General features: G+C 38.0%; 1 protein-coding gene across 2 annotated transcripts in view; it reads left to right on the forward strand.

The window, feature by feature from the left end:
- Window positions 1–4343: 4343 nt before the first annotated feature.
- LOC102791834 (uncharacterized) overlaps window positions 4344–27718 on the forward strand; it is a 33309-nt gene continuing 9934 nt past the window's right edge. For both annotated transcript variants that reach the window (XM_035913544.2, XM_087836172.1), the window contains exons 1-22: window positions 4344–4634; window positions 4766–4923; window positions 6230–6804; window positions 9202–9222; window positions 9314–9373; window positions 11824–11877; window positions 11968–12012; window positions 12423–12449; window positions 12803–12847; window positions 12959–13003; window positions 13345–13398; window positions 16868–16936; window positions 17038–17106; window positions 19629–19697; window positions 22268–22336; window positions 23126–23194; window positions 25281–25349; window positions 25951–26019; window positions 26135–26206; window positions 26910–26978; window positions 27066–27137; window positions 27247–27315. In XM_035913544.2, coding sequence (XP_035769437.2) covers window positions 4773–4923; window positions 6230–6804; window positions 9202–9222; window positions 9314–9373; window positions 11824–11877; window positions 11968–12012; window positions 12423–12449; window positions 12803–12847; window positions 12959–13003; window positions 13345–13398; window positions 16868–16936; window positions 17038–17106; window positions 19629–19697; window positions 22268–22336; window positions 23126–23194; window positions 25281–25349; window positions 25951–26019; window positions 26135–26206; window positions 26910–26978; window positions 27066–27137; window positions 27247–27315 — 1842 coding nt within the window. In that variant the 5' untranslated portion in view covers window positions 4344–4634; window positions 4766–4772. The remainder of the gene's footprint in view (window positions 4635–4765; window positions 4924–6229; window positions 6805–9201; window positions 9223–9313; window positions 9374–11823; window positions 11878–11967; window positions 12013–12422; window positions 12450–12802; window positions 12848–12958; window positions 13004–13344; window positions 13399–16867; window positions 16937–17037; window positions 17107–19628; window positions 19698–22267; window positions 22337–23125; window positions 23195–25280; window positions 25350–25950; window positions 26020–26134; window positions 26207–26909; window positions 26979–27065; window positions 27138–27246; window positions 27316–27718) is intronic.

Consider the following 27718-nt stretch of genomic DNA (forward strand, 5'->3'; position numbering starts at 1 on the left):
CCCTGCCCCAGGGCTGGGCCCCCATACACCCACCCACAGAAAGCATTCTGTGTATTTTGGAAAGTAATTTGGGGGTTTTAAGAGTAAGAAATTGAACCACACTTGGTGGTGTTTGTAGTTCAACTTGACCTGGTTTAAATTTCTTTTTTACTATGGATTTAATTTGTTGATATTCTAAAAATCTTTTCTTGTTGATCCCATATTGTGTAACTAGTCTGTCAAATGAAATAAATTCTGTTCCTTCTAATATATGTTCTAAGTATTTGATTCCTTTACCACTCCAATCTGAAAAGTTTATCATATTATTGTTTTGTAATATGTCAGGGTTGTTCCAGATAGGTGTATGTTTGCATGAGATTAATGAATTTCCGTCAATTTTTGAAACTCCTCCCATGCTGTCAGAGAAGAGCTGATGCTGACGCTTTTGAAGCATTCATGTCGGTAACACCATTGCGTGTTCGCTTGTTTATGTTCCACATAAACCTTTCACAATAAAGGTCAAGATCCTGTTGAGACTTTTCAAAAATAAACAGAATCACGTGAAAGAGCAGATTATTTACGGATGAGAAGTAAAAAAGTACCCCCACAAAATACACTTTTAAGATATTTTGAGGCGGGAATGTAGTTGTGTAAACGTCTCCCATCTCCCATGTCCCCTGCGGGGCTCCGTAAAAAAGAGCCGCCAGGTGCTAAAAAATAAACCTTAGACTCAAACATTAGAACAGGCTTTTCCCCGCAGCACGCCATGTAATAAATACTCACAAAGAAAACGGCAGCTGTTACAACTTATGTCTAAAAATGTATCGTTTCATGCATCGGTTAAAACACTCAACTCCAGAAACACTTCCCGCAAGTCGAGCTGCCCGAGAGTCACAGAATTTACAGAAAATGTTACATTTGGTCATATTGCACAGCACTAGTCTGAAATCTCTAGATTATTGCAAAGTGCTTGTTCTACATCTAGCCAAGGTTCATCTAAGAGGGTATGTTTTAGCCATCCTGAGATAAATTGAAGTCTGTTGGCTAAGAAGTAGTGCTGAAAGTTAGGTAGTTCTAATCCTCCTTTATCCTTGGTGTTTTGTAGTGTTTTTAAGCTTATACATGGGGGTTTATCTTTCCAAAGGAATTTGGACATGTATGAATCTAGAGATCTGAACCAATCTTGTGGCGGTTTAGTTGGGATCATTGAGAATAAATAATTTAATTTTGGTAAGACCATCATTTTTATAGCGGCAACCCTTCCCATGAGTGATATGGGTAGACATTTGCATCTAGCCAGATTGCCTTCTACCTTCTTTAAAAGTGGGATATGGTTTAATTTAGTTAGATCTGCAAGCTTGGGAGAAACATTAATACCTAAATATTTTATATTTCCTGATTGCAGTGGTGTAGAAGAAAATTTATGGAAGGAGCAATTAATCGGAAGGACTGTAGATTTTGACCAGTTAATTGAGTAGTCTGATATTCTTGCAAAAGAGTTTATCAATTCAATCACCCCAGAGATATTGGTTTGTGAGTTTTGGAGAAAAAGTAACACATCATCCGCATAAAGGCTGATTTTATGTTCCACGATCTTGCATTTTATGCCCTCAATTACTGAATTCTGTCTAATTGCTGATGCTAGTGGTTCAATAAAAATTGCAAACAGTGAAGGGGAGAGTGGGCATCCCTGCCTGGTGCCCCTCAGGAGACAGAAGCTGGAGGATGTTTGGTCATTTGTTCTGACACAAGCTGTTGGGGAATTGTATAATATTTTTATCCAGTTAATGAAAGAGGTTCCAAAACCAAATTTGTATAAAGTTACAAATAGAAATTTCCAGTTAACTCTGTCAAATGCTTTTTCTGCATCTAAAGAAAATATTGTAGTTTTGATGTTTTTACTGTATGAGTAGTCTATCAAATTAAGTAATCTACTTGTATTTGTTGATGAGTGCCTACCTTTTATAAAACCAGTTTGATCAGGATGAATTAAGAGGGGGGTTATTTTCTCTAGTCTCTTTGAGAGAGCTTTGCAGATTATTTTAAGGTTTACATTTATAAGGGATATTGGACGATAGCTTGAGGGATATACAGGGTCTTTGTCTGGTTTTAGCAGGAAATTAATGTTTGCAGAATTCATATTTGATGGAAGTCTGCCCTTTTGATTTCCAACAACGTTCTGTAAAAAACTGGTGCTAGAATCGTCCAGAATTCTTTGTAGAATTCTGCAGGAAAGCCGTCTGGACCCGGAGCCTTATTATTGGGCACACTTATCAGGGCTTCCTGGAGTTCACCTGGCGTCAGTGGTGAATCCAGTGCCATTGCTTGAGTGTCTAATAACTTTGGAAGAGTTATGTTCTCCAAAAACTGATCAATTTCTTTTTTGGATGGGTTTATTTGTTATCATTTTATGATATGTTTGTCATTATAGTCTAAATATAGAGTCCTTTCTTTTTAAAAATATTTAATAAAGTCTTCATCTTTACGCAGTGATGTATTAAATCTCCAGTTTTTACTTGGCGTAGTGTTATTCTTGTGTATTAGTGTTAAAGATACAGGAGCGTGATCGCTGACAGCTATAGGGTGAATCTCAGTGTCTGAAATGTCACTCAACAGTGAGCTGCTGACCAAAAAATAATCCAGACGAGAGTAGGAGTGATGAACATGTGAGAAAAAAGTATATTCCTTACTGTTGGGGTGAAGGGAGCGCCATGCATCGCAAAGGCCAAAGTCGCTCATATACTGTTTGATTATATTTGGACTGCCAATTACGCTGAGTTCCTGCTGTATTGAGCCTATCCATTTCTTCATTTAGTCCAAGTGTTATTCCAGTTTCTGAGTTATGGGAGTCTGGTTCAAGTTATATGGTTAAAGCCTGGGAATACAAAACTCCTCTGATCCAGTACTGCACAGATATTATAATATATTTCAGGAGCTATGAAACTTTTCTTTGGAACTGAAAAGGATTCATGTGGGTCCAAATTAGACCTGAACAATATAAATAAATGAATATTGCAAATTCCATCCAGATGTACTCTCAGAAATATATTACACTAGTATTTACCTGTAGAGACTAAATTGGTCTGTAAATATTCTTATTAGTTTACTTAGTTTGGAGTATTGTAAATGTCAGGAAATCAAGTCAAAGGAAAAACAGATAACTGCTCTGGGTGTTTTCATAGGTGGATTCTGGTAACTTCTTTTGCACGGTGTGTTACCTTAAGAGAGACAATTCCCTTCCTTAATTTTTCCAGTTTTTTGGATTATTGTGAAGTTGAGCCCATGAGAACACACTAATTTAAAAACAGCTATACTGATTGCAATAACACTGCATCAAATGACTTTGGTCATTTGAACGGGGCTGCTTGCACTGGTTAACCTACAGAAAATGACCATGGAGTGATTGTTCCCTTGGCTTGACGGGGACTTCCAGCTATATTTTCTTTTACTCTTACTATTCCTTTTAGCCACAAATAGATTCTAAAAATCCAATATACATTAGTGGTATATTCAGACAGGAAAAACAACGAGCTAAATTTCCTTCGGGATTAATAAAGTATTCTGATTCTGATTAGATGTTTACCTCTGTTAATGGTGGGGTCCAAAATCTGAGCTAAAAGGCTGGACTTACAATTATCAGGTAAACACAAATATGAATAAATATCAAAATGCTCAAACTGTAGCCTAAATAAGTACTACTGGCTTAGATGGAAGGCTAATAACATATACAGCAGGGGGTCAATGGGACATTTTTAGATAAGCTTCTGTCATCCATCTATAAACTGTAATGTGTTCACAGTGGCTCCAAGAGGCAAAATAGTTACCTGAAATAGCTAACCTGAAAAAAGGGCTTTACCTTCAATGGTCCAGTCATATTGACAGTTAGATAATACAGTAACACCAGTGGAGAGGCTACAGCTAAGGAGGTAGAGCAGGTCAACTACCAATCAGAAGGGTGGTGGTTTAAGCTCTGGGTACTCGAATCTGGATGACTAAGTATCCTTGGGCAAGAATGTAACACAAAAAAAGCACTTAGGTGTATAAAAAGTGCTTGGATGAGTGAGGCATCTTGTATATTGAAAAACTAGATAGATTGCCCATTTTCTCACCAGACATATTATAATATCGTTATCTTTATGTCCTAAATTGCCCTACTGCCACAAAACACACTGAAAACATGGATAAATACTCACTTGGAACCCAACCAGCAATTACAAAAAAATGAGCTTAGAGGGAAAGGTTACTGGTTGCTCGGTCATGTCTTTCTAGAATGTCTGTAACTGCCTATCTACCCCACCCACACTCTCACCCAAAGGGAGCGATCATCAGAAAAAGGGCCGGACTTCTCTTCATTTAATGCAAGCTTGGGGATGGCTTGAATTTATGGGAGTCCCATGAGAGCCAGAATAAAGGTTTGGGGCTTTTCACTGCTGCTTCAGCTTCTGGTGTGACTATATGCTGCCTGCTGCATCTGGAGACTGCAACAACTTCTGCAACAGACCAATAAACATGACGCACAGGACATGGAATCAAAATTACTCTGACTGAAGAAATTCTTATTTGTCCTATTTTAAACCTTTTTCTCCTGAATTTCACTGCCAGGAGAGCTACGGAGTACAGGGCACAAGTTCTTAAGGAGTCAGCAACACTGCAAGGTATGCATGCTTGATGGCTGAGTCTTAAACATTTATGCTTGTTAAAGCTTGTTCTGTGAGTGTGTACAGGGTTTTGTGCGCAGTATTCAAATGCATCTCTTTTTTAATCGTTTTCCCTTTACCCCTGTTAGAGAAGTCATGGTCCCCTCCATGCACTGGCTCCTGCTGCTGTGGGGACTTCAGGGTCTGTTGGCACAGGACTATGAAGAAGGCGATGAAGAACCAGCGGTAACCCCCAAGAAGAAGAACAAAGTATATTCTTCAAACTTCATACCTCCAAATGGCAAATGTAAGTTTTTTGTTTCAAGCATTTCTAAGAAAACCAGAGTCTACTTTTTTTCTTTTCCACTAATACTCTAATTTGGAGGAAGTGGTGTGGAATTTCTTCAGGTAAGGAAACAGTACAGCTACAGGTGTAAAAAGTAGAACATGATATTCAACAAGGACATCGCTGCAGGATGCAATCCACTTGGATTGATCGTATCTCTGAGGCTTCTCAGAATCATCCATCTCCCTCGTGACCATTCAGTGCTCTGTTACCCAAATGTTTTATTCGCTCAGAGTCCTGTTTCCCCAGGCACATTCTCTCTGTGACATATTCCCGTGAAGATTAATGTGATTTATCCTCAGCCTGTATTAGATCTGTGACCTCCTTCCACCAAGGTTGGCGCAGCAAGTTGAGTTACTTTTATTTTCTTTTTAAAATGACATGTCACATTCACAAAGTCATCACACTTTTCTGGAAAAGCGATCAGCCTATAACAGTCAATAAATCACCTTTCCCCCCTCTCGAGGACAGTCTGATAAAAATGTCACCCCTAGTAATGAAATTTGTTTGACTGTGATCAGTGGGGTCTTTGCATTTGGCTGGGTATGAAATCATTAAAATGAAAATTTCCAGCCAACAAATAAAGTAAAATTCATTGTATCCAGAGGTTTGCTGTGAAGCTTAACAGCTGTCTTCTAACAGTGAAATGCAACATGTGCTTCGTTTGCTAAATACTTGCTTGGTCCTTTACCCTCTGCATTTTAAATGTTAAACATTAGTTGATGTCACTCATTGGTTCGGAGTCTCATTCAACTTAGAATTTTGGCCATCGCTGTCGTGCTGTTTGAAAATGCAATTGTGAGGATTGAGGGGAGAATCCGACTGAGAAACTGAGAGATGCTCATGGTCATTAACCTGTCAGTCACATGATATCCATGCTTTATAGCATATCTTACTATCCAGGACACCACCATTACCTACTGTGAAAAACAGTGTTATCACCTTTTTGTCAGTTTTAACAATTACTCTAAGTGTAGATGTATTTTATAATTTAATGCTCAACTGTTGTTATATATATATATATATATATATATATATATATATATATATATAACATAATGTAATATGTTAGACAAAATATAATCTAATGCGATTTGATTCTGACCTGAGGCCCTTTGCTACGTGTCGTCTCTGCTCTCTTGTCTTGTCTTCTCCTGCCTCTTCACTAATAGCTTCATTAATATTTAAAAGCTGAGAGATTTCAGTTTAAGGCAGCTGATATTTTTGCTATTGCATGTTTCATAAAGCCTAACTCCTCTCTTTGCAGCGCTTGTTGATGAGGACTGCAGTTTGGAGATAGCTTTTCTTATCGATAGCTCAGAGAGCGCTAAGGACAACCATGCCCAGGAAAAGCGCTTTGCCTTAGACTTGATGGACCGGCTGCAGGGCCTGCGGCTGCAGACTGGACGGGGGTTGAGTTCCCGTGCAGCCCTCCTTCAGTACAGCAGTCACGTCATCATAGAGAAGACTTTCAAACAGTGGCGAGGCACAGAAGACTTTAAGGCCCGAATTTCTCCAATTGTGTACATTGGCCACGGCACCTACACCACCTATGCCATCACTAACTTGACCCGCATCTACTCAGAAGAGTCAGATACCAGCAGTGTAAAGGTGGCCATTCTGCTCTTTGATGGCATCTCTCATCCAAGGAACCCAGACATATTCTCAGCTGTGGCTGATGCCAAGAACCAGGGTGTCCGTTTCTTTGCCATAGGAATCACGCCTGAAGCCAACGAGCTGGCTAATAAAGCACAGCTGCAGCTAATTGCTAACTCTCCAGCTTCCCGCTACCTTCACAACCTGCAGGACAGAAACGTTGTGGAAAAAGTTATTAAAGAAATTGTGAGTAAAAACAACATTTAGTTTTTGCTTTTTTTGGATTGTATGCTACACTATAGCAAACAAAGTAGATTCCAGACTGGCTTATTAGCTTTTTATGGTACACCGCAATAAAAAAAAAAAATTGCCCCCTTCTTGATTTTTTAGTCTTTGGCATTTGTCACACTTACATATTTCAGATAATCAAACAAATTTTAATATTAAAAAAGATAACCAGAGTAAACACAAAATAGTGATTTAAGTTATTAAGCTGTAATGCTACCCAAGCCTTCCTATGAGACAAGCCTTTATGTGTTTTTCTGACTTGGACTTTTCCCACGGGTGCCATTTTTGTCCAGGCTCTTTCTTCCTGTTGAACCCTGACCTTAACTGAGGAAAGTGAAGCTTGCATTTATTTAGATGTTGTTGTTTAAGGAGCTTGGAAAGAAAAGCGTCTGGACTTGTTTAAGTTTCTTGAAGACGTTTCACCTCTCATCTGAGAAGCTTCTTGAGTTTGTAGAGCAATTGGTGGAGAGTCCCAGATTTTAAGCCCTGTGGAAGTGTCCCCCAAGAGGGTCATGCACCCCCTGCTGATCGTCTACCTAATCTCACGAGCCAAGGTGTGAAAACGGGTTTGGGTCAGTGGGTTCCCCCGAAACCTTGGCTTGGATTGTGACGCGCACCATTTTCACACATTGGCTCGTGTGATTAGGTAGAGGATCAATAAGGGGTCCATGACCCTCCTTAGACTTCAATGACCTTGATGACTGAGAACCTTCACAGACATTTAGATGTTGTTCTGGGTTCTTTTGTGACCTGTTGTATTAGTTATTGAGGCACCTTTGGACCACTGTTTCTAGTTTTCTCCATTTGTGAATAATGGCTCTTCATGTGGATCAGTAGAGTCCAAAACCTTGAAGTGTTTTTTCCAGACTCTGTTCCTGACATTGTTTTTCAACTGTTTTTTTTTTTTTTAAAAGAAAGAGTCATGATGTGTTAGTTTCTGAGATCATTTAGCATAGTTCATTTTGTCAAACAGGTTCTTTTTAAGTGATTTCAGGATTTATCGAGTATGGCGTTAATCAAGCCTGGGCGTGCCTAGTGAAAATGAACTAAGCTTTGGAATCCCCCCCCCCCCCCCCCCCTTAAATAATCATTAAAGAAGGACATTTTGTATTTATTCATTTTGCTTTTTCTCATACTAAAATGTGTTTAACCTGATGCAACATTTCATTTGTTGCTTTTTGGGGGTTTGACAAATACAAAAATTCAAAAAGAAATCATGCAGGGTGCAATTAATTTTTCATGGCACAAAAATATAAATTGCCCAATTATAGTTTTCTAAATACATTTTCATTTAAGCACCTTGGAAGAAAAGCCTACACTCATGCATGTTTAGACTTACACGTTATCATTCTGAACTGGCTAGAAAGCATATATCTACAGCTCTTACACTGCTTGTGAAATTGCATGTATGTTTGATATTTGCCTGTTTCCAGAGGGGAAAAGAATTCTGACAGATAAAATCTTCAAAAAGCCATTATGCAGACAGATGCTTTCCAAATCAAATGTCTTTAGTATCTCAAGGCACTGAATAAGCACTTCCACTGCTGCTGCCATTGTTACCACCCACTGCTTTGATTTCTTGCCTTATTGCATCCCCTATGTACACCTGCTACCGGCTGCCATGGTAATAGATCTGCTGTCATTAGCAATAAAACTCTGTAGAGAAACGTGATGAAACTAAGAAACATTTTATGTTGACTTAAGTTAGGTAAGTTAACTTTTACAAGTATTTCTGCCAAGACAATTGCAGCATGTGTTGCTCTGAAACATTCTCCAGACAGGCTTCCAGGCTACTGGCAGCAACATGTGCTTCACATTATAATGCTTTGTGGGAAAATTGGGTGCAGTAAGTACAGCAACACAGCAAACTCATGCAAGCATGCTTCATCATTCAACAAGCCCCTGAAATGCCACTCAGGCTTCAAACTTAAGCTTTACTGTTGACACAGGTGGTACACATCCAAATATGACAAAGGAAAATCTTTATGGAAAACCTGCGCCGAGGTTCCCAGAACACTGGATCTGACAGACTGAATTCTCATGGCATGCAACAGCCCAGCAGCATCTACACTCACGACTTTCATCTCATTGCCTTGTACAGTCAGCATCTGTATGTCATGATCATGTAGTCCTGTTCCAGCTGAGAACTTGTCTTTTATCTTTAGTTCTCATTGAACAGCAACACTCAGGTCCTCTAATAACAGACGTGTCTTTAGATGTGTCTTTTGAAGCCAGAATACTGAGAATATTATCTTACCTTCAATTTTGAGCTACTCTGTTGAATTGTATATATGTTAAAAAAAAAAAAAAAAAAGGTTACAACATCTTGATATTGTTCTGTTTCTTCCATCACAGACAGCTGTGGCTGATGAAGGGGTAAGTCTTGAGCCTCATGTTTTTCCAGACATATTTTGTTATATATGCCCCTGTAGGGTCCATCTCACTCTTCTTCTCTTGTTTTTTGAAGTGCCCCGTGCAGAGCAAATGTGCATGCGAGAAGGGTGAGAGGGGACCCAGTGGACCTGCTGTGAGTATGCCAATGTCTATGGAGCAAAAAAGTGTCCAATATTCAATAATTACAAAATAAAGTATGTAATATGTAATTAGATAAATAAAATTGGGTAGCATTGCTTTTTTCTTATATAACAACACAAGGAAAAGAACTGCATTTTACATATAAATAAAAGATAAATATTGAATTTAATTTTACAGAGTTGCTCAAAACCAGGTGTGAGAGGTGTGACCTCTATAAAAAAAGGATCTTGAATGTTCACTAGTCTGTAGCATTCAGATATTTGTTAACACAAAGCAGGAGACTCATCATCAGTAACCTTAAAAAAGCAATCATTGTTCTGCATCAATCTGGAAAGAGTTATATGGCCATTTTCAAATAACTTGTAGTCCATCATTGTACAGTGAGCAAGATCATTGAGAGCAGAAAATATTCCCAAACTTCACCCAAATGTCAAATATTGCAGTGCTCAAAGAAATTACTAAAAAAAAAGCCCAAGAGCTACTTTTCAGACTTTACAGACCTCAGTTAGCATGTTTAATTTAAAGTTGTTGCCAGTAGAGTTAACAAATTGACTGAGTTATCAAAATTACATATACTGGCTCGTATATATATATATATATTTGGCTGGATGTCCTTTAGTAAGTCAAATCTGAACCAGATGCTTCCTGTATCATTCCGATGGATATTTGACCAAACTTGTTTTTATAGTTCATTTAAATTGGTTGGTTTCCTGATAGAGACCCTGTTTTTACTCATAGTTTCAATAAGGCTGAGGTCAGAGTTTTGGGATGCCCTCTCCAAAAAGTTAATAGTTTGCTTTATCTTGCTTGTGTTATCTATTCAAAAACCAGTTTTGATGTGGGTTTGGGATCATTATCATGTTGGAACACCCAAATATGTCCACGTTTCAACTGTTTACCTGATGATTTTAGATGAAGTTAAAGAATTTGGAGTTGGTCCTCTTCATTATTTACTTTTTGTAATGTACCAGTATCGCTGGCAACAGAAAAGCCCCAGAGGCTAGAGGCTACTAGACAGTTGGTACAGTGTTCTAAGTTTTGAGCCTCACTCACAGAAAGCCTCCAAACATACCAGGGTCGGGGTTGTCACTCACTATAGAGCTCTGTTTAACAGAAGCAAATAACTGCAGCATTTGAATTCTAAATATCTTCCTCAGAGAAATACAATTTAGAAGAAGTTAAACAGCTCGAGTACACTGCTAAACAGCCTTTCTTCAGTTACATTTTTAGCTTTAGTCATTAGAAAATTGTATTTTCTGCTTTTCCAGATCAAAAAATAATAAATTAGAATGACATTTAAAAAACGCCACTATGTAAGAATTTCTGTAGTATAAAGTTATGAAATTATATTTAATAAAAAGGAGCTAAACTGTAATGATTGCTCCTAAATAATGTTATAAAAAATCACTTCATTTATCAATTTTCATTTGTTATCATTTATTTTACAGTCATAATCCATACTTTTCTACTGTGCTGAAAAGACAGTGACCACAAAACTGGCTTGTTTGATAACAAGCACAGCACAGATAACAACTCAGTGTCTATGCCAAAAGACTAGCACATTTTTGGAGGGAGTTTAGTAAATCTTATGGTTTTAAACATAAGAGTAAATTCCTCTAGCGATTTTTTCAGAAATGATCTAAATGTACATGAGAAATCTGTAGAATCACGTCTGTTAAAGCAACCCGTGAACTTCGGATTGTGTGAGGACACATCTCAGTAGATACAATGTTACAATGAAAGACCTCCTTTGCCTGCCAAAGCCATGTCGTGACAAGAGGATATCTTTTATTGCGGCGAGAAGGTCAGCTTCAATTAGACACTGCAGTTTTGCTTTGATGTATTTTCACAGGATGAGAACAGCGTAATTACCCTCTCAAACCTAATGCTCCAAAACCAAAGCTGTGTCTATCTGCACACACTGACGGAAACACTGTATGAAGACAGGCACACACAAGAAGGCGTATACTTACAATGTAAGATCATGCATAGTTCACAACACAAAAACAGCAAAAACAACCAGACGGTTGTTCGGCTATGGATTTACACTCGCATGCAGAGCACGTCTCTTTTGTCTCATCTGCTCCCAGACTCAGCAGCTGTGATGAACTGGAAACATGTTTCTGTTAAACAAAAAGAGCTGTTATACTGTGCATTGCAGAACAGCAATAGAAAGAAGGAAGGCTATTTTATTGGCCTTTGCTTCCACTGACAGCTGTTCAACATGCTGAAGGGTCTCCTGCAAGAGATGGCATGGGCCAGACTTAAAGGTGTATTGCTAGGTAGTTACAGTAAAATATAGTTATTCACTATCTTTACTGGGAATAAAGTTAATTAAATAAGATTTAATATATTTATTTTATACAAAGTATTAAGAAACAGAAATGTTACTCTATGGATGATTATGTATCTTTAACCTTGCTACAATGTTTTTCTCTACAGGGTAAGAAGGGTCGTCCTGGAGAGGATGGAAGCCCTGGCCCAAAAGGACAAAAGGTGCAGACTTGTATTTATTTTACACAGTTAAAGCACATGCAAACAACGTGGGCTGCATTTCCTTTTTAAACAAAAATTCCCTTTTCACAGGGTGAGAGTGGGCTCGGTGGACTTCCAGGTCGAATTGGAGCAGAGGTGAGCTTAAATCAAGTTGGTAAGGTCAAGGATAAGTCAAGACTGACAAATTCAGTGTGAAAGCATCTTGATGGATGCTCAATCATCCAGGTAAGTAAATCTCCAAAAGTTGTTTGGAGAATCTCCAAAATTGTTTGGAAAAACTCCAAAAGCTCTTTATAAGATTGGGGAAACCTGCAGTCAGCTGAGACTGAAGAAGTCACTTGGATGAGTGACGAAACGTTTCTCCTGCAAAACGCTACGTCCAGATGAACAGAATCAACTTTTGGAGATCAGTGTGAAAGCCTTAGCATTGCTCTTGCATAAATCATTGTTGTAGAATGAGAAGAATGAAGTATTTTTTTGTTAACTTTATGGCAGCGCTTTTCTCTTTGTCTTTCTCCTCCTGACGTTATGTTTTGTACACACAGGGAAAACCAGGATACAAAGGGGAGAAGGTAATGTATAGATTCTAGTCTCTCTTTATGTCTCTCTCTCTGTCTTCATGGTTATGCAAACTTCCCCATGCTTGTGGGAAACTACAGAATTATATCCTTCGTACATGATATAATACAGTAATACTGGAAATGTGATGCAGTTCAGTTTTGTTTGAGTTTTACAACTTTGTTCAACTATGTTTGATGTCAATCTTGTGTTTACATATTTCCCATTGTACAATAATACAGTTATTCTTGGGAATTACACTCTGTGTCATAAATGTGTCATAGAAAAACCATGGGATAAAAGTCCTAAATTACGCATAATGATGCTATACTAAAGAACTCACCTAACACTTTTTATTCTATCACAGGGAGAGAGGGGGGAGTGTGGCACACCTGGAGTTAAAGGAGACAGAGTATGTTGCAATTTGAATGTTGTGAAACAAATCTTATATGTGTTCAAATATTACAAAGTTGATAAAGCATTGCTTGTGAATATGAAGCTTAACAAATGTCATTTATTACAGGGTCCTGAAGGACCAGTTGGACCAGGAGGAAATCGTGGACTTCAGGTAAATTTGAATTTTATTTCTCTTGGTATCAAATCAACTGTCAAAACATCCCACAATGCACTTAAGAATGATAAAAAAGTGGACAAATTTGTATCATTAAATTGTATAATATTTTTTTTTAATAGTGACTGTTAGTGGTAGGTACACATCAACAGGTGTAGCCTATCCATACAGCCTTAGCATGTTGTTGTTCAGGTCAGTAGGACATCAGGACAGTATTTTTATTTCAAAGATTTCGGTCTATGTTATCCATAATTAATTTACATTAACTTAATGTACTACATCAGTCTACTACTTACTTATATATAAGTGTGTCACTTACACACTCATTTAACTTTTAGGGCTTATCCGGCCCACCTGGTGATACTGGACCTGAAGGTGTGATGGGCAAAAAAGTAAGTACTCCTCTGTCTCAATGAAGCCAATTGCAGTGGTTGACATGTCTGAAGCTTCCATCTAAAATACTGATAGTATGTAGTGTAGTGTAGCCTCGGTTCACATAATGGGTAGAGATTTGTTTGCTTTTACTTTCTTTTCATCTTTTTTACCCACTACCTGTTTGCAATATTATTTGCAATTTTTTGCCAACATCATCAGTTTTAAACAATTTAATTGTATTTTATTTATATTTCACCAAATCTCAACAACATTTATGCAAAGTGCTTTATATTGTAAGGTAAACACCCTACAATAATACTGAGAAAACTACCCCTATGAGCAACCATTTGGCAAAAGTGGGAAGGAAGAACTCCCTTTTAACAGGAAGAAACCTCCGGCAGAGCCAGGCTCAGGGAAGGGGAGCCATCTGCCGTGTCCAGCTGGAAGTGGGGAGAAGGGGATAGGACAAAAGACATATTGTTGAAGAGAGCCCGACTTTAATAATAACTAATTATTAAATACAAAGTGGTGTATGAACATATAGAGGGTTAAAAGAGGTGAGTAAAGGAGAAACAATCATTGCATCAGAGAAAGCCTCCAGCAGTCTAGGACCATTGCACCATAACTAAAGGAGGATTCAGTGTAATCTGATCCAGCCATGACTATAAGCTTTATCAAAAGCGTAGATGAGAGTACTTGAATGAAGAAGTTTGAATGGGTGGGTAAGTTGTATAAAATGCTTTGAGTTCTCAGACAGAGTAGAAAAGCGCTATGTAAGAATCAGTCCATTTACCATTTACCTCACCTTATCCAGCCCTAACTAAGCTTGATTACAAAGGAAAATTTTAAGCCTTATTCTAAAGGTAAACAGGCTGTCTCATGGGAGTTTGGCCCACAGAAGAGAGATGCTGGACTTAACAGGGAGCCAATGAAGGGAAACCAATGTGGGAGAAATAGGCTCTCTCTTTCTAGTCCCTGTAAGTACTCTTACTGCAGCATTTAGGTTCAACTGAGGGCTTTTCAATGAATTGTTAGGATATTCTGATAGTCCAGCCTACATTCAATGTATTAACCTGTTTTTCAGTGATTGGCTATTCAGAGTAAGTATCTGGTTAGTGTTGATGCAACCCCACTTTGGTTAATACATCTCCAAATGGATACAGTAGATTTAAGTCATTTTAAGGTGGCTGGATTTAAAGTCACACAATTCATGTGAAATAAAAGGTTAATGTGTTTTATTTATTGCTTTTCTTTAAAAAAAATATTTTCTTGTTACACGCAAAAAATGTGTTGATTTTCTTACTCTTCCAGGTGTGCAATAAGTTAACCACTAACTGACAGGTTTAGCCAGAAGGCAATAATTAATGTGAAGACAGAAAATTGACTAAAAGAAAAACAGTTTATAAGTAAGAGCAGAAAACAAATGTTTGAAAAACATGGCACAGGGAAATTAAAAGTTATGTTAAAAAAATGGGGAAATTACTTAAGAAAAAGAAATGAAATAAAATCGTTAGATGTCCCAATGAAAACACTGATGAGAGTAAAAATTCTCCAAAGAGCACCAGCATCACTGGTTGAGTTGAAGCTTAAGTCACCTGTGTAGGTACACCTATACCCATGCAGGTGTACCTGTCAATTAAAGCAACCATAGATACACCTACAATTTCACTTTAAGCCTGTATCCAAATACTTAATTAAAGCAGTAGTACAGTTGAAGCCAAAATAGTTTTTGTGCCATACTCTAAATAAGGGGCAGCACGGTGGCACGGTGGTTAGCACTGTTGCCTCACAGCAAAAAGGTCCTGAGTTCGATCCACTATCAGTCTTTCTGTGTGGGGTTTGCATGTTTATCCTGTGTTTGCGTGGGTACTCTGGCTTCCTCCCACAGTCCAAAAACATGTAGTTTGTGGGGATAGGTTAATTGAAAAATCTAAATTGCCTGTAGTTCTGAATGGCTGTCTGCAACAGACTGGCAACCTGTCCAGGGTGTACCCTGCCTCTTGCCCTATGACAGCTGGGAAAGGCTCCAGCGACCCTGAGAAGGATAAGCAGAAGCAAACGGATGGACTCTAAATAAGGTTTTTAATGTTGTAACGTTGGACATTTTAACTGGTGAGTCTATCAGGACTCACTCACTTTCAAAGCCACGTTAAGTGGCTTTAGAGGAACTTTATTTTTAAGCAATCAAGCCAGTCCCTACTTTTGTTTGATTGTTGTGTAGAGAATAAAGCATTTTTTACATTTAAGATAGATGCAACTGATTGTGGCAGCCTTTTCACTCCACCTTCCACTGTGGCCCCCGTGGAAGGGCTATAAGTTCATTTGATTTTCAACAAGGCTGCACTACATGTCTTTAGAACTTGTTCCGAGAGTACAAAAGTGAACTAAAGGAGACATAAATCAGACATTCCTTTATATGTGATGGAATTCTCTCTGAGCCAGAGACTGGCCTTTCCCCTTCTCCAGCCAAAATCATTCATCAAAGGTGACCCAAAATCTTAAAAACCAGATGTCTATCTAAAGGATACACTTTTTTTTTAAGCTGGACACATAAAGTCCTCTGAAGTCTGCTTTGGGTTAAGTCTTACATAGCTGTATCAAAGGAGCCTCCAATAATTCTGGTACCTGTGGAGTAGTAGTGGTGAAACATGAAACACTTTGCTGCATATGGAAGAATGTGACATAAATAAAGTGTTTGATCGTCAGATGCAAAATATCACACGCACAACATTGACATTTAAAATGCAATTTGATTAACTTCATCCAGCGCCGGCATAAATAACATCACAAATGTCAAGTAGCTCTACTAACTGATAACACTGATTCAATGACTATACATTTGAACGCTTTTATTGTGAGTTATGATCCATCCCTTCTGGAACATTGGAAAGCCCTCTGAAGTAGCTCATCTCTTATTACCTTGTCAGCTTATTTGTCTGTTTCCACTTTTTAAGCCCCCAGTCCCGTGTTATACCTGCCAATTCTGCCATAAGCACACACTCCCCCACCAAGTGTTCCCTCCTTAATTATTTTGGAAGAATGTTCGTGTTGATAGTCTGGCTGTCATCCTATATCACCTGAATGGCAGACTAATGTCTGGCATTAAACATTGTCCCAACTTGCTTGAAAGGGCAACAGAAGAAAAAAAATCTACTGGTATGCGCCTGCTAACATTTCTACAGCCTCTTCACGCCTCTTGCTCGCCCTCCTGTTGCACAGCAAAGCTGTGATTTATGACCTCTGCGTGAATAATTGCATTCTTTAACAATAAAGCTAAATGAATGAAGGAACCCTGTAGTACTAAGTCCCCTTTAAAAACAGCTGAGAAGGAGAGGAAGCAGAAAAATGTATGTTTATGTGGGTGTGGGAAAGAAAGTCAGTCATTTCGGATTTTTTTTGCTAGTTTTTGCTGTTGTTTACAACTGTACGTGCAACTGTTTATGCGCCTTTGTATCCACAAGTCTGTCCCTGCTTGTCTTTTTATAGGGGGAAAGGGGACTTCCTGGGCCACCTGGAATCCAAGGGGAACAAGGGATTGGCCTTCCGGGACCCAAGGTAAAGTCTGCTACCCTATTCTTTTGGAAAATGAAGTTACAAAGGCATAATAATCCACCTGACTCTCACCCTGTATGAGCACTCCTCTCACTTTCTTGCAGGGTGATATTGGTTTCCAGGGGCAACCAGGGCCTCCAGGTCCTCTAGGAATTGGTGAGCCTGGACCACCGGTGAGATAAACTAGCAACTCACACTTCACATTAGCATGATGGCAATGTAATGTCAAAATGCCAAATGTACAATGTAATGGGTATGGAGTAATGATGTCTAGGGGGTACTTAAACTTTTATTTTTTATTTATTTTTGTTTTGTTTCACACATGGTACAGCAGTAATTCATTCCCATACACAACCTTCCTTTCAATTAAAGTAACACCGTTTCTATGCATGAAAAGGAAGAAGAATAAATTCTTATTGATACCTGCCCCCTATCTGTGACAATACAAGTAGCCAACCAAAATTACACTCTTACAATTTTCTGCACATAACAAAACAAAACAAAGCAAACAGAACAATATACTCAACAATGAGCAATACCACTAAATATCAAACTAAAAGGATCATTTTTCTACAATTAAATTCTATTCTTTTCAACTTCTTCATATTGGTTTATCATTTTATTCTTATAGCAGATTTTAAATTGAGAAACATTTATACAACACTTAAGATGATCACTGAGAGAATTCCAGTTTCTTATGCCTATGACTTTTGGACACATTTGCCTTTGTGTGGTTCGAGCAAACCGGTGCTTAAAATAAAACTTCCTTCTGCCGTCCCCATTTTCTGAACACAATACAAATAAACTTTGTAACTTAAGAGGTAGTGTTTTATTTTTTGCCCTAAACATAATAGTTAAAGTCTGTAATTTCACTACGTCTTCTAGTTTTAATAATTTCGATTTTATAAACAAACTATTATTATTATTATTATAACATTATACTCTTGGTACCTTCCCCCAAGCAGCTGAAATAGTGAATGGTGAAACAACCTGAGTAACTATGGCAACTAGCTCGCTAAACTGGAGGAGCGCTGTTTTTGGACAAGGCAAAGGAGGCAGAAACAAGAGTAAACCTTTAAAGGTGTGAAAATTTGAAAATTTGAAATAAAGACCATTATGACCATGTTTAGGAAGAAAAATACCTCTTAGACACATACAGCTTTGCTTCAGCAGTGTATCAAATAGTTTAAAAATTGACCTATTTCTGTATAAATGTGAATGATAGAATCGTTTGACATGTAAAGAAGCGACAGAAGAAAATATGGACAGCCATGCAGAGACATTATATTTTACCTGGAGAGACAATCTAACTTACATTAATTGTACCATTGAGATCAGTGTGACTACAACTCAAAGCAAAGTGCTTGACAGCTGGGATATGCCTCTCTTTTTCCCTTGCAATGTTTTGCACCCTGCATAAGCATTGCAACTTTAGAACAATAATTGCTGAGGGAATAATGTATCTTCTGTACAATACGTTGACCATTTTCTTATAGATTTTGTTACACACTGTGTTTGTGGACAAATGTCTTCAGCCATACAGAATGTGGGCATGTGGTCAGGCGCTGATTTGAGGAATACTTGATCTGGTAATATCAATCTGTCCTGTTAATTTAATTACGGGAACCCAAAATCATGATTAAGATTCAAATGTTATTAATTTTGCGGCCCTAGCTTAACCTAAAACAACAACAACTGCTTGGAGAATTTCTCTTTATAGAAAACTAAGGCTAACATTGTGAGCTGGTTCTAAAAGTCCTATATTTCAGGGCTTTCGATATATATATATATATATATATATATATATATATATATATATATATATATATATATATATATATATATATATATATATATATCGAAAGCCCTGAAATATATATTATATATATTATGCCTTTGTAAATATATATATATATATATATATATATATATATATATATATATATATATATATATCAACAGTTATATATCATCAACAGTTTTTATTAAATGTAACAAATACTCAGGAGGGCTAGCTACACATAATATCTAATTCAAGTTTTAAACTTCTGTTGCAGGTAAATGATGGCTCATGCTGAGAAATATTTGGTCATTGTCATCCTGTGTTTGGACTGTCTTAAAATGGATTATGAAATATTTTTGTTTATAACTTGTTTGGTATTTTCTAAAAAGTCTATTTTGACCAACATAATATTTTTTGGATACATGTAACCAAATTAATGTACTGTCTAAATCTAACCAAAGTACAACTTAAAAGTAATTTAAAATATGAAAATATGAAAGAATAACAATAAAAATCAGAATTTTGACATTTGGAAACACATGGAACACCAACCTCAGTCTCCTGTCTCTTGTCTCTCAGACATCCAATAAAACCTCAAATATATGTGAACCTTGCTGCTCTATAAACTACTACACCTGACTTTAAAAAAAGCTTTCTGGCAAAAGTCCCTGAAGGCAAACCTTCCCCTCTGTGATCCCCCCTCACTGTTTAAGGATCTATTGCTAATACCTTGGCCAGATGGAAACATTTGGCGGGGGTTAGATCCAGTTTGTCACCACACCTTAGACAAGAGACAAGTAAAGAAGCAACAGAAGGAAATGTTGACATTCAAGCAGGGACATTACATTTTATCTTCAGAGACAACCTAGTTTGCATGTGAGACATCTTTTCATTTTCCTTTGTTTTACTCAGGGACCTCAAGGACCACAGGGAGTCCAAGGAGAGAGAGGACTGATAGGAGAAGGTCTGCCTGGACCAAAGGTGAGTTAGCGTTCATGCTTTTTAAGTCTGATCTTTTTTGTGTAAAAAAACAGCCAGGGAAACTCTTTTAACCCCTTTGACCCTGGTGGCATTCATACCTTTCATATCTACAAACTGACCTACACAAAGATCCATCTGGGCTCCAGATTCCAGAATGTAATGACAGGAAATTGATGATGTGTAGGATTACAAGACATGATAACTCAACACAAAAGTTCCATAAATTAACAGTGTGGTATGGCTCTCATTAACTCGTGCTGTGATCTAGTCCGTTGATTGTATCCAGCACAGGACATGAGAACATCTCCACATAAAGCAGAAGTTTCAGACATGACTCAAGAAAAAAGCCAGGGTATCATGTCAGTGACTCATAGAGAGAGTCTTTTCCTATGTCTGTGTTTTCTCAAGGCCATCAGGCACACACATTCATATATGCACACTCAGTGTCTTTTAAGCACAAGTGCACATGTGGATATATACTTTCTCTCATGTTGTTTTCGTTTTCCAAAGCAATTTCCACATGAGAGATATCTTTGACATTTTTGGGCCCAAGAAATATTTCATTCAGTATTTGAGTGTGAGAAATGTACTCCTTATACTGTGCAGAAGACATACACAGCATGTTTTTGTGATGCTTTAATGTTTCCTGTTGTTATTCTTAGTTTTCCCGTCCTTTTTCAGATTGCACAGCGTGTTTTTGTTTATGGGCTTCTGATTGGCCAACATTTCTGTATGTTTAGATTTATGCCTCCACCTGTTCTTTTGGCATGATTTTGAGTGACGTGTTTTTTTGTGTTTTCATGCAGACAGAGACATTTTTGAAATGAAAGTGGAAAATTTAAGACAATTTGAAACATCCAGCAGAGTTATTTTATTCTTTTTAGTGTTGAAAAATATTAAAATATTTATCAGACTCCGCCCTTAGATCATTTTAATTATCTCCCACAAAAGTTGTATTGATTCCCCAAGCAATTAAAAACAACATAGCTCAACATCAGTGTAATTGCAAAAATGTATTATTACTGTTGGAAGCGTTCCTTTGTAAAATGTTTGTGGTTTCTTTCAAATTACAGGTGTCAGATCTGTGCAGTTGTCACACTTCTGTTGTTTTGATAAATGCACACAGCTAAATTAAACGTAGTTACTGTAAAAACTTTCTGGCTTTGTTATAAGACTAACAGAGCAGTTTTGTATCACAGGAAGTGGAATTCAGGTGAATTTTTCAACTTTAGACTGCTTCAGACTACTATTTGATTTATCACTTGGCGACTTGCCTTGGTGATGGTATCAGCCAGCCCCCCCACTGCTGAAGATTGGCCTCAAGGGTGCTTTTTCCCCACTTTTTTTAATGGCGTTCTTGTTCCAAAGCCGCATTCTTCACATGACAAGCCTCGACAGGCTCCAGATTCACAGGAGCTCTGCAGCTTTTTCCACATCATTAGCACCTCAGCTTGTGAGGGATCATAGAGTTACGACAGTAAATCTTTACCTCTTGAGGCTAACATGCAAGAGCGGCATGTTAACCAGTGTACTCCTCTATGCGACATTGTTTCTGTTGTCCTTGGATGTCCTTGGAAGACGCAGAAATATTTCCTTAAGGGAAATCGGATTTTTCTGCAGTCTATAAAGTGCAGGACATTATGCAGCATTTTTTTTTCCATTTTACTGACTGTCATCCTGTATTATCTTTCTAATCCCTCAGTGAATTTCTCCTCCTGCTTTTTCTCTTTGTGTAATCGTTATATCTCCTCTAGGCACGTTTTGAAATACATGAAATACCACAATATTCCTATATAGTATATAGTACGGCTACTTCTGCTTTCCGTAGAAGAAACAGAAACTGTGTGTAAGTTTGGATCTTTCAGGCCACTTCTGGTGAGCAAGTTACACTCTTCTATCAATAACTGACATAAATCCAACTGAACATTTATAATAACAATAAGCATTTTGTTTTTGCTAAGCCAGACATCACAAGAAGCCATGAAGCTAACTGAGAAACAGCTCGTAATGCACATTACTCCAATGGCAGCTTTTCAGTTACAAAGCCATCATTCTCTTTAAAGTCAGATTAAAAAGTTGAAATAATTCATTGTGAAGGAAAAGCAAGACATTCTGTAGTGGTTAACACTTTTGCTTTACATATAAGACATCCCCAGTCTGACACTGAGGAGACATAAATCCAGCCTTGGGTGGGTGAGTGGGAGGGGTTATAAACCAGTGTATTCTTAGTGCAGGGCCCAGGCCTGTATGTTGTGTCAGGGAGGGCATCTGGTACAGAAACTGTGCCAAATCAAGTATGTGGATCCATCTGCTGTGGTGAAACCTCGGGGAATGAGGAAGCAGCTGAAAGATGATACATTGGTTAAACTAAAACTCCTGTTTGGCTTCAAAGTCGTGTAATGTTTTACACCGTGTGAGGACTTTTGGAAAATAACATCTGTATTTTGACTAATATCATATTATTCTAACTTTTATACTTATTTTTCTGCTCTTATTTTGGCATTATTTCCATACATCTTACTAATATTTCAAGAGTCAATTTGCAGTAACTTTTTTGTCCGTCTTGGCAGGGAGAGCGAGGCTTGGAGGGGCCACGGGGACCCAGAGGACAGCTGGGTGCTGGAATCAAAGGAGACAAGGTGGAGTTTAAAGAGGCCTTAACTAAGGCGCCTGCTGAAAAGCCTTCACACAGCCATGAAGAGAAAGCCGGAGTCCTGTTGTGAAGAAGGCCATAAGTTGGCAGAGCCACGGATGAATGCATTCAGTGCAGTGTTATGTAGGAGGTCACAGTCCACAGATGATGAATCAAGGTCAAAGCATGGATAGTGTAGGAGGAGCGCAGTTTCACTGCTTGTGCTGATGAATGTGGAAAAGTTAGCCTGCAGTCAGGTACAGTCAGACATAGACATAAAGGTAAAGGTTTGTCTTTCAGGATGTGTTTGTAGAGCTTCACAGCCATCTGGCAGCATTTTAGCTCACAGACTTACAGACAAAGAAAGGCTGAGTTGATTTTTAGCTTTGTAATTCTTTCTGCTACATGAAAAATCATTTCCCCCCAAAAAAAACGTTTCGTTGTGATTTACACGGGTGTTCTCGACACCGATGTTGCTGACAGTTTTACCGTGGGCTTTGTAGTGAAGTTTATTGGAGGTAATCACAATGTTTTCATGCAGTAATGACAAACACCGCCTGCAGGGTTCTCTGCATTACCATCATATATTTGAGATGTGATTATAGCATGTGGCAGATAAAACGAAGTGAGGCAAAAGGAGCAGATGTCATCATGTGTGGCCTATATTATTAATTCATTATAATGCAGCGCTATAGAATTGTATACAGATGGGTGTTTTCCACATATAATAAATCACATTTCAGTGTGGGGTACTGTCAACCTATTAACATTTACATGTTGTTATCTGAACTTGTAGGGGGATTTTGGGCCACCGGGTCTTCCAGGGCTTGTCGGTCTCCCAGGACTAGGCATACAGGGTGAGAAGGCAAGTGTTGGACTCATAATATGATTCCCACAGTGGCTCTAATACATTATTTTTTTCATGTTTTTATAATCACAGTGGGTTTATATTGAATTTTTTTATAGTTTTTTTTATTTATTACATTTTTTTTACTTGTTAATGTAAGGTAATAGTGATGAACTGACAATTATCAATAACATAATGAGGCAAATGTATTGTTTAAGTAAGATACTATATGCAATACGACAGACGTTTGTAGTTCATCAATGATTCTCAATCCAAGCGAAGCCCTTTGTTAGTGCTAAGGAGCGTGCAAACATGCTGAACTACGTTGGAATTTCCAAGTAAGAAATGCATTCCTGCCTGTGCACTACTGGCTCTGTTGTGCTGGCTCCGGGTCCAATGTGTAACTGATGCTACCAACATTAACAGGACGCTTACAGTACAGCCTCTTATTGCGTGTTTGTCTGGGTTTCCGGTGTTCTGACAAAACGTCCTACTTTGTCAAAACATCTTACCGTAGCGTAAATTTATAGTCATGTCAATCAATCTGTGCTACCTTATCAGAATATACTACCTTACGTGGTTTATGCCTCCATCGTACATATCTATAGGTAGGACGTTTTGATGGCCAAATCACACTTATCAAAACGTGCTTCCTGCTTGGATTTATACAGTAAATAAAATGACCAATGTCAAGGTTCTTAGAAATTAAACAATATTATCACTCAGTTAACAAGTATGTAGTGCAATATTACTTTCTTCGACATAACAACGGAGCGTGGTGTCCACTAACTGCAGGAGGACTAAAATTAATTGACATGGTTTACACTGTATGCCAGTTTACAGAAGTTTAGAAGTACTAAATCAAGACTTGGAATATGACTTCAATTGAGACTCCAAATTGGAGTATTTTTGCACACACACACAAAAAAAACGCATGTTAGCTTGAAAAGTTAACAAATTGACAACAGCTTGAGGAAAACAAGAATAAACTGTAATAAACTGTCAGTAACAACAAGTAGGAGAGCTTGATAGGACAGAATTACCAAAATTAGAGAGGGGATAACCTAACATATGAAACAGGAAAAAACTGCTTTGTAATCCATTTATTCCACCAAAGTAACTGTATTCTAATTATCATCTATTTAAGCGGTAACTGTAACAGAATACAGTTACTCATATTTTGTATTTTAAATATGTAACGACTGTACATGTATTCTGTAACTCCCCAATACTGACCACAGTAAACAATAATTCTGCCAAGAAATTCATTGTAGCACGTTCGTTGAGAACAGGTCAATCTGACATTAGCATTTAGCTTAAATCATGCCCGTGCCAAAATAAAACACCTTCAAGCTGCTAGCATCAGTATTTTTTTTTTTGCAGACCTACTAATAAATAAAAAGTTATTGCTGCCACTTAAGATATTTTAGTAAAGAAGCATCTGCTTTGAGCTACTTTTTCCCTATTCTTTGATAACAAATGACCGAAATTATGATTACATGAGATCAGGTGTTGCTTTATTAATACAAGCTTTTGATCAACAATCATAATTTAAACAACATGATGCAGAAGGCCATAAAAATTCACGCTCTGACACAATAACAACAGCTAGTGGAGACTAGTGGAAACTGTTGGCTGCTGACAGCTTAGCCAAAGCGCTTTTCACTGTCATCAAAACATCAGCTCTTTGCTATCAGAACAGGTCTGGTTCTAGTTCACCATTCACTCACTTGTGGAAGAGAGGGAGACAGGTGTGCTCTCACACAGGGCTTTCTGTACAGCTGAATTTATTTAAAGAAAAGGATTCAAAATAGGACTGAAAAAGTCTCCATTAATCACCCGATTATAGAAAATAATAAACCAGCCTACTGGAAGAAGAAAAACTTTTCATGCTAAACTGTTTTTAATTTTAATATGTGTTTAAACCAGAAACATATATTGCACTGAACCAATGAAATCATTTAAATTTTGTGTTAGATGAAAAGTTCGCCTCCTTCTGATGTCCCAGAAAAAATTCTAATTACTCTGCCTTCAGCAAAAACACTCCCTGTTTACAGATTCCATTCAGGCTTCTTTTAATTACTGCATTTATTCATACCTGCAGGGCATAGAGGGTCCAAGGGGGCCACCGGGAAGCAGAGGTCCACCAGGAGAAGGCATGCCTGGGCCCAAGGTTTGTACATATGCTCAAAATCTTAGTGGTAATAACAAGGGGTCAGGATCTCTATGTGGAAGCCACAGAGCTTATAGTTGGAACGGGATCATATGACCCTGAAACGTTACATAGTTAAGTGGTATAATGCTTAGCAATGATGACTTAAACTGCAGGATCTGGCAAACTGATTAATGATTTGATAGCCAACCAAGCAAGGCTGATGCTTTTAGTCACATTTATCTCTATTATACGTGTTCTGCTCTCAGCATTGAAAACAGAAATTAAAGGTTAACCTGCAATTGGAGCGATATATCCACACAGATTATCAAGTGGACAACTGGGTGAGGATGTTAAATAAAAGTAAATTGAATGCTAAACTGACCAGGTACTCAGTCCGTCCTGTATTTTAAGCTGTTATGTAAACTTTCATTGCAAGTCTTCCTGGTGTCTCAGCATAAACGCTGGTGTGACCAGGCCTGTACAAAATAATGCCAGCAAGTATATTTTCTTAAAAAATACGTGGCTCTCTGGTAATAGTCCACTTAGCAAATATTAACAATACTGGTGTAAGTGTTTTAGTAATTATGACAAGATGTGAAGATGTTATTGCCTAACACAGGGAGACCAAGGGTTTCCAGGTGAAATTGGTGCTCCAGGGGAGAGAGGGGCTGGAGACCCTGGAGCTAAGGTGAGTTGAAACCATTTGGTAAAAACCCACATCAGCAGCAGTTATCAGTATACATTATTTAAAGTATTAAACATTCCCTCCATAAACTCATACAGAGCCTCCAATCTGTCCTCAGGGTGAACCAGGATCATCAGGAATGCCAGGTTTGCCTGGGCTTCCAGGGGAGGATGGGGCCCCTGGACAGAAGGTAGTTTGAAGATTTTTTTAGCCTGAGCAAACGCAAAATGGAGTTTTTAAATGATCATTTTATTTATTAAGGGAAAAAGCTATCCAAATCTATCTCGCTGTACATGGTAATTCAACTTTCTGTTGTATCAAAAAATCACTTAAGTAAAACGTGCCTGATCAAGTGAAGTAGGCTAAAAGGTCTCAAGAACCAATGCAGCAGAAGGATTATATATCCATTTCTAAGGCTTTAGGACTCAAGCAAACCACATTGAGCTCCATTATGAACAATGGTAGTATGATTGTCTGGGGCTTTGCTGTTTAAGGACCTGGACAACTTGCCTGCTATCTGTGAGAAAATCCTGAAGAGAATGTCCAGCCATCAGTTCATATCCTGAAGCTCAAGCCCACTTGGCTTACTCTGAATCACTCAAAAACAACCAAATAAAGGTTTTGGGTTTTTGAAAAGTCTCCACTTAAAACGTTTGTCCAAAGAGTGAGCCAAGATTCTTCTGCATTGATATGAAAGACTCTGAAGAACTGCAATTCAGCAATTGCCAGTTGCTGAATTGCAGTTCTTACTAACAAGGGTGTTACAACCAGATTAGCAAAATCTATTATTACATTTTGTTTGATGATGTAAAACATGTAAGTATGACAAATAGGTATAACATTTAAAAAAAACAGGAAGGGGGCCAAATACTTAGATGCATCTGTGTCTTTAGGGCGAGCCCGGAGCTATTGGCCTAAGAGGGCCAGATGGCGCTCCTGGAATTGGTATCCAAGGTGAAAAGGTAAAAAAGTAATATTCCATATTTCATTTTCCTGAGAGTCAGTAAGTAAGTCAGACCAGTGAGTATATTCCTGATGTGACCTTCAAGGGTGACCAAGGCCAAAGAGGAATCAGAGGCTTGACTGGGCCGCCAGGCATTGCTGGACCCTCAGGACCAAAGGTGAGCAATCATTAGGCCATCATTAACATTTACCTGTAAAGAGATAATGAGAAAATATCCTCTGTACGTTTTTGGTCTTAACCAGTTTGCATACAATAAACTTTGTCAGGGAGAACCAGGAGCGCAAGGCAGGCTGGGTTTGCCTGGTCCTCCAGGACGCTTCATCACTGGACCCAAGGTAACAGATTCAGTTTTACTGAGCCATCAGTGTAAGACTCAGAGATTCGTCATGTTTTCTTCACATTTTCACAAAATATGTGGTAGTTATTTTAGGTTGTTCCAAGACTCTTTGTAGAAAGAAACATTGATTCTCCTGATGCACGTAAACTTGTTTTTGGCATTATCGTTATTGTACTACATACATACTACATTATTGAATTGAATTAGTATGTTTAGTTCGTAGCATTAACCCATTATTAAACAATATTATCAGTGGTAGAAGTCTTTAATTTGCTTCTAAGTAGCAACAGCACAGTCCTAAAATGTTCTACATTTTATATTGTATATATAGTGTCTATTAAAGTTAACCTTTTTATATTAGATGTACAACATCCATGTTGCACATCTATGTACAACCTTCT

The sequence above is a fragment of the Neolamprologus brichardi genome, chromosome 23 (assembly GCF_056152115.1).
Source record: "Neolamprologus brichardi isolate AB-2024 chromosome 23, ASM5615211v1, whole genome shotgun sequence".
Classification (NCBI taxonomy): Eukaryota; Metazoa; Chordata; class Actinopteri; order Cichliformes; family Cichlidae; genus Neolamprologus; species Neolamprologus brichardi.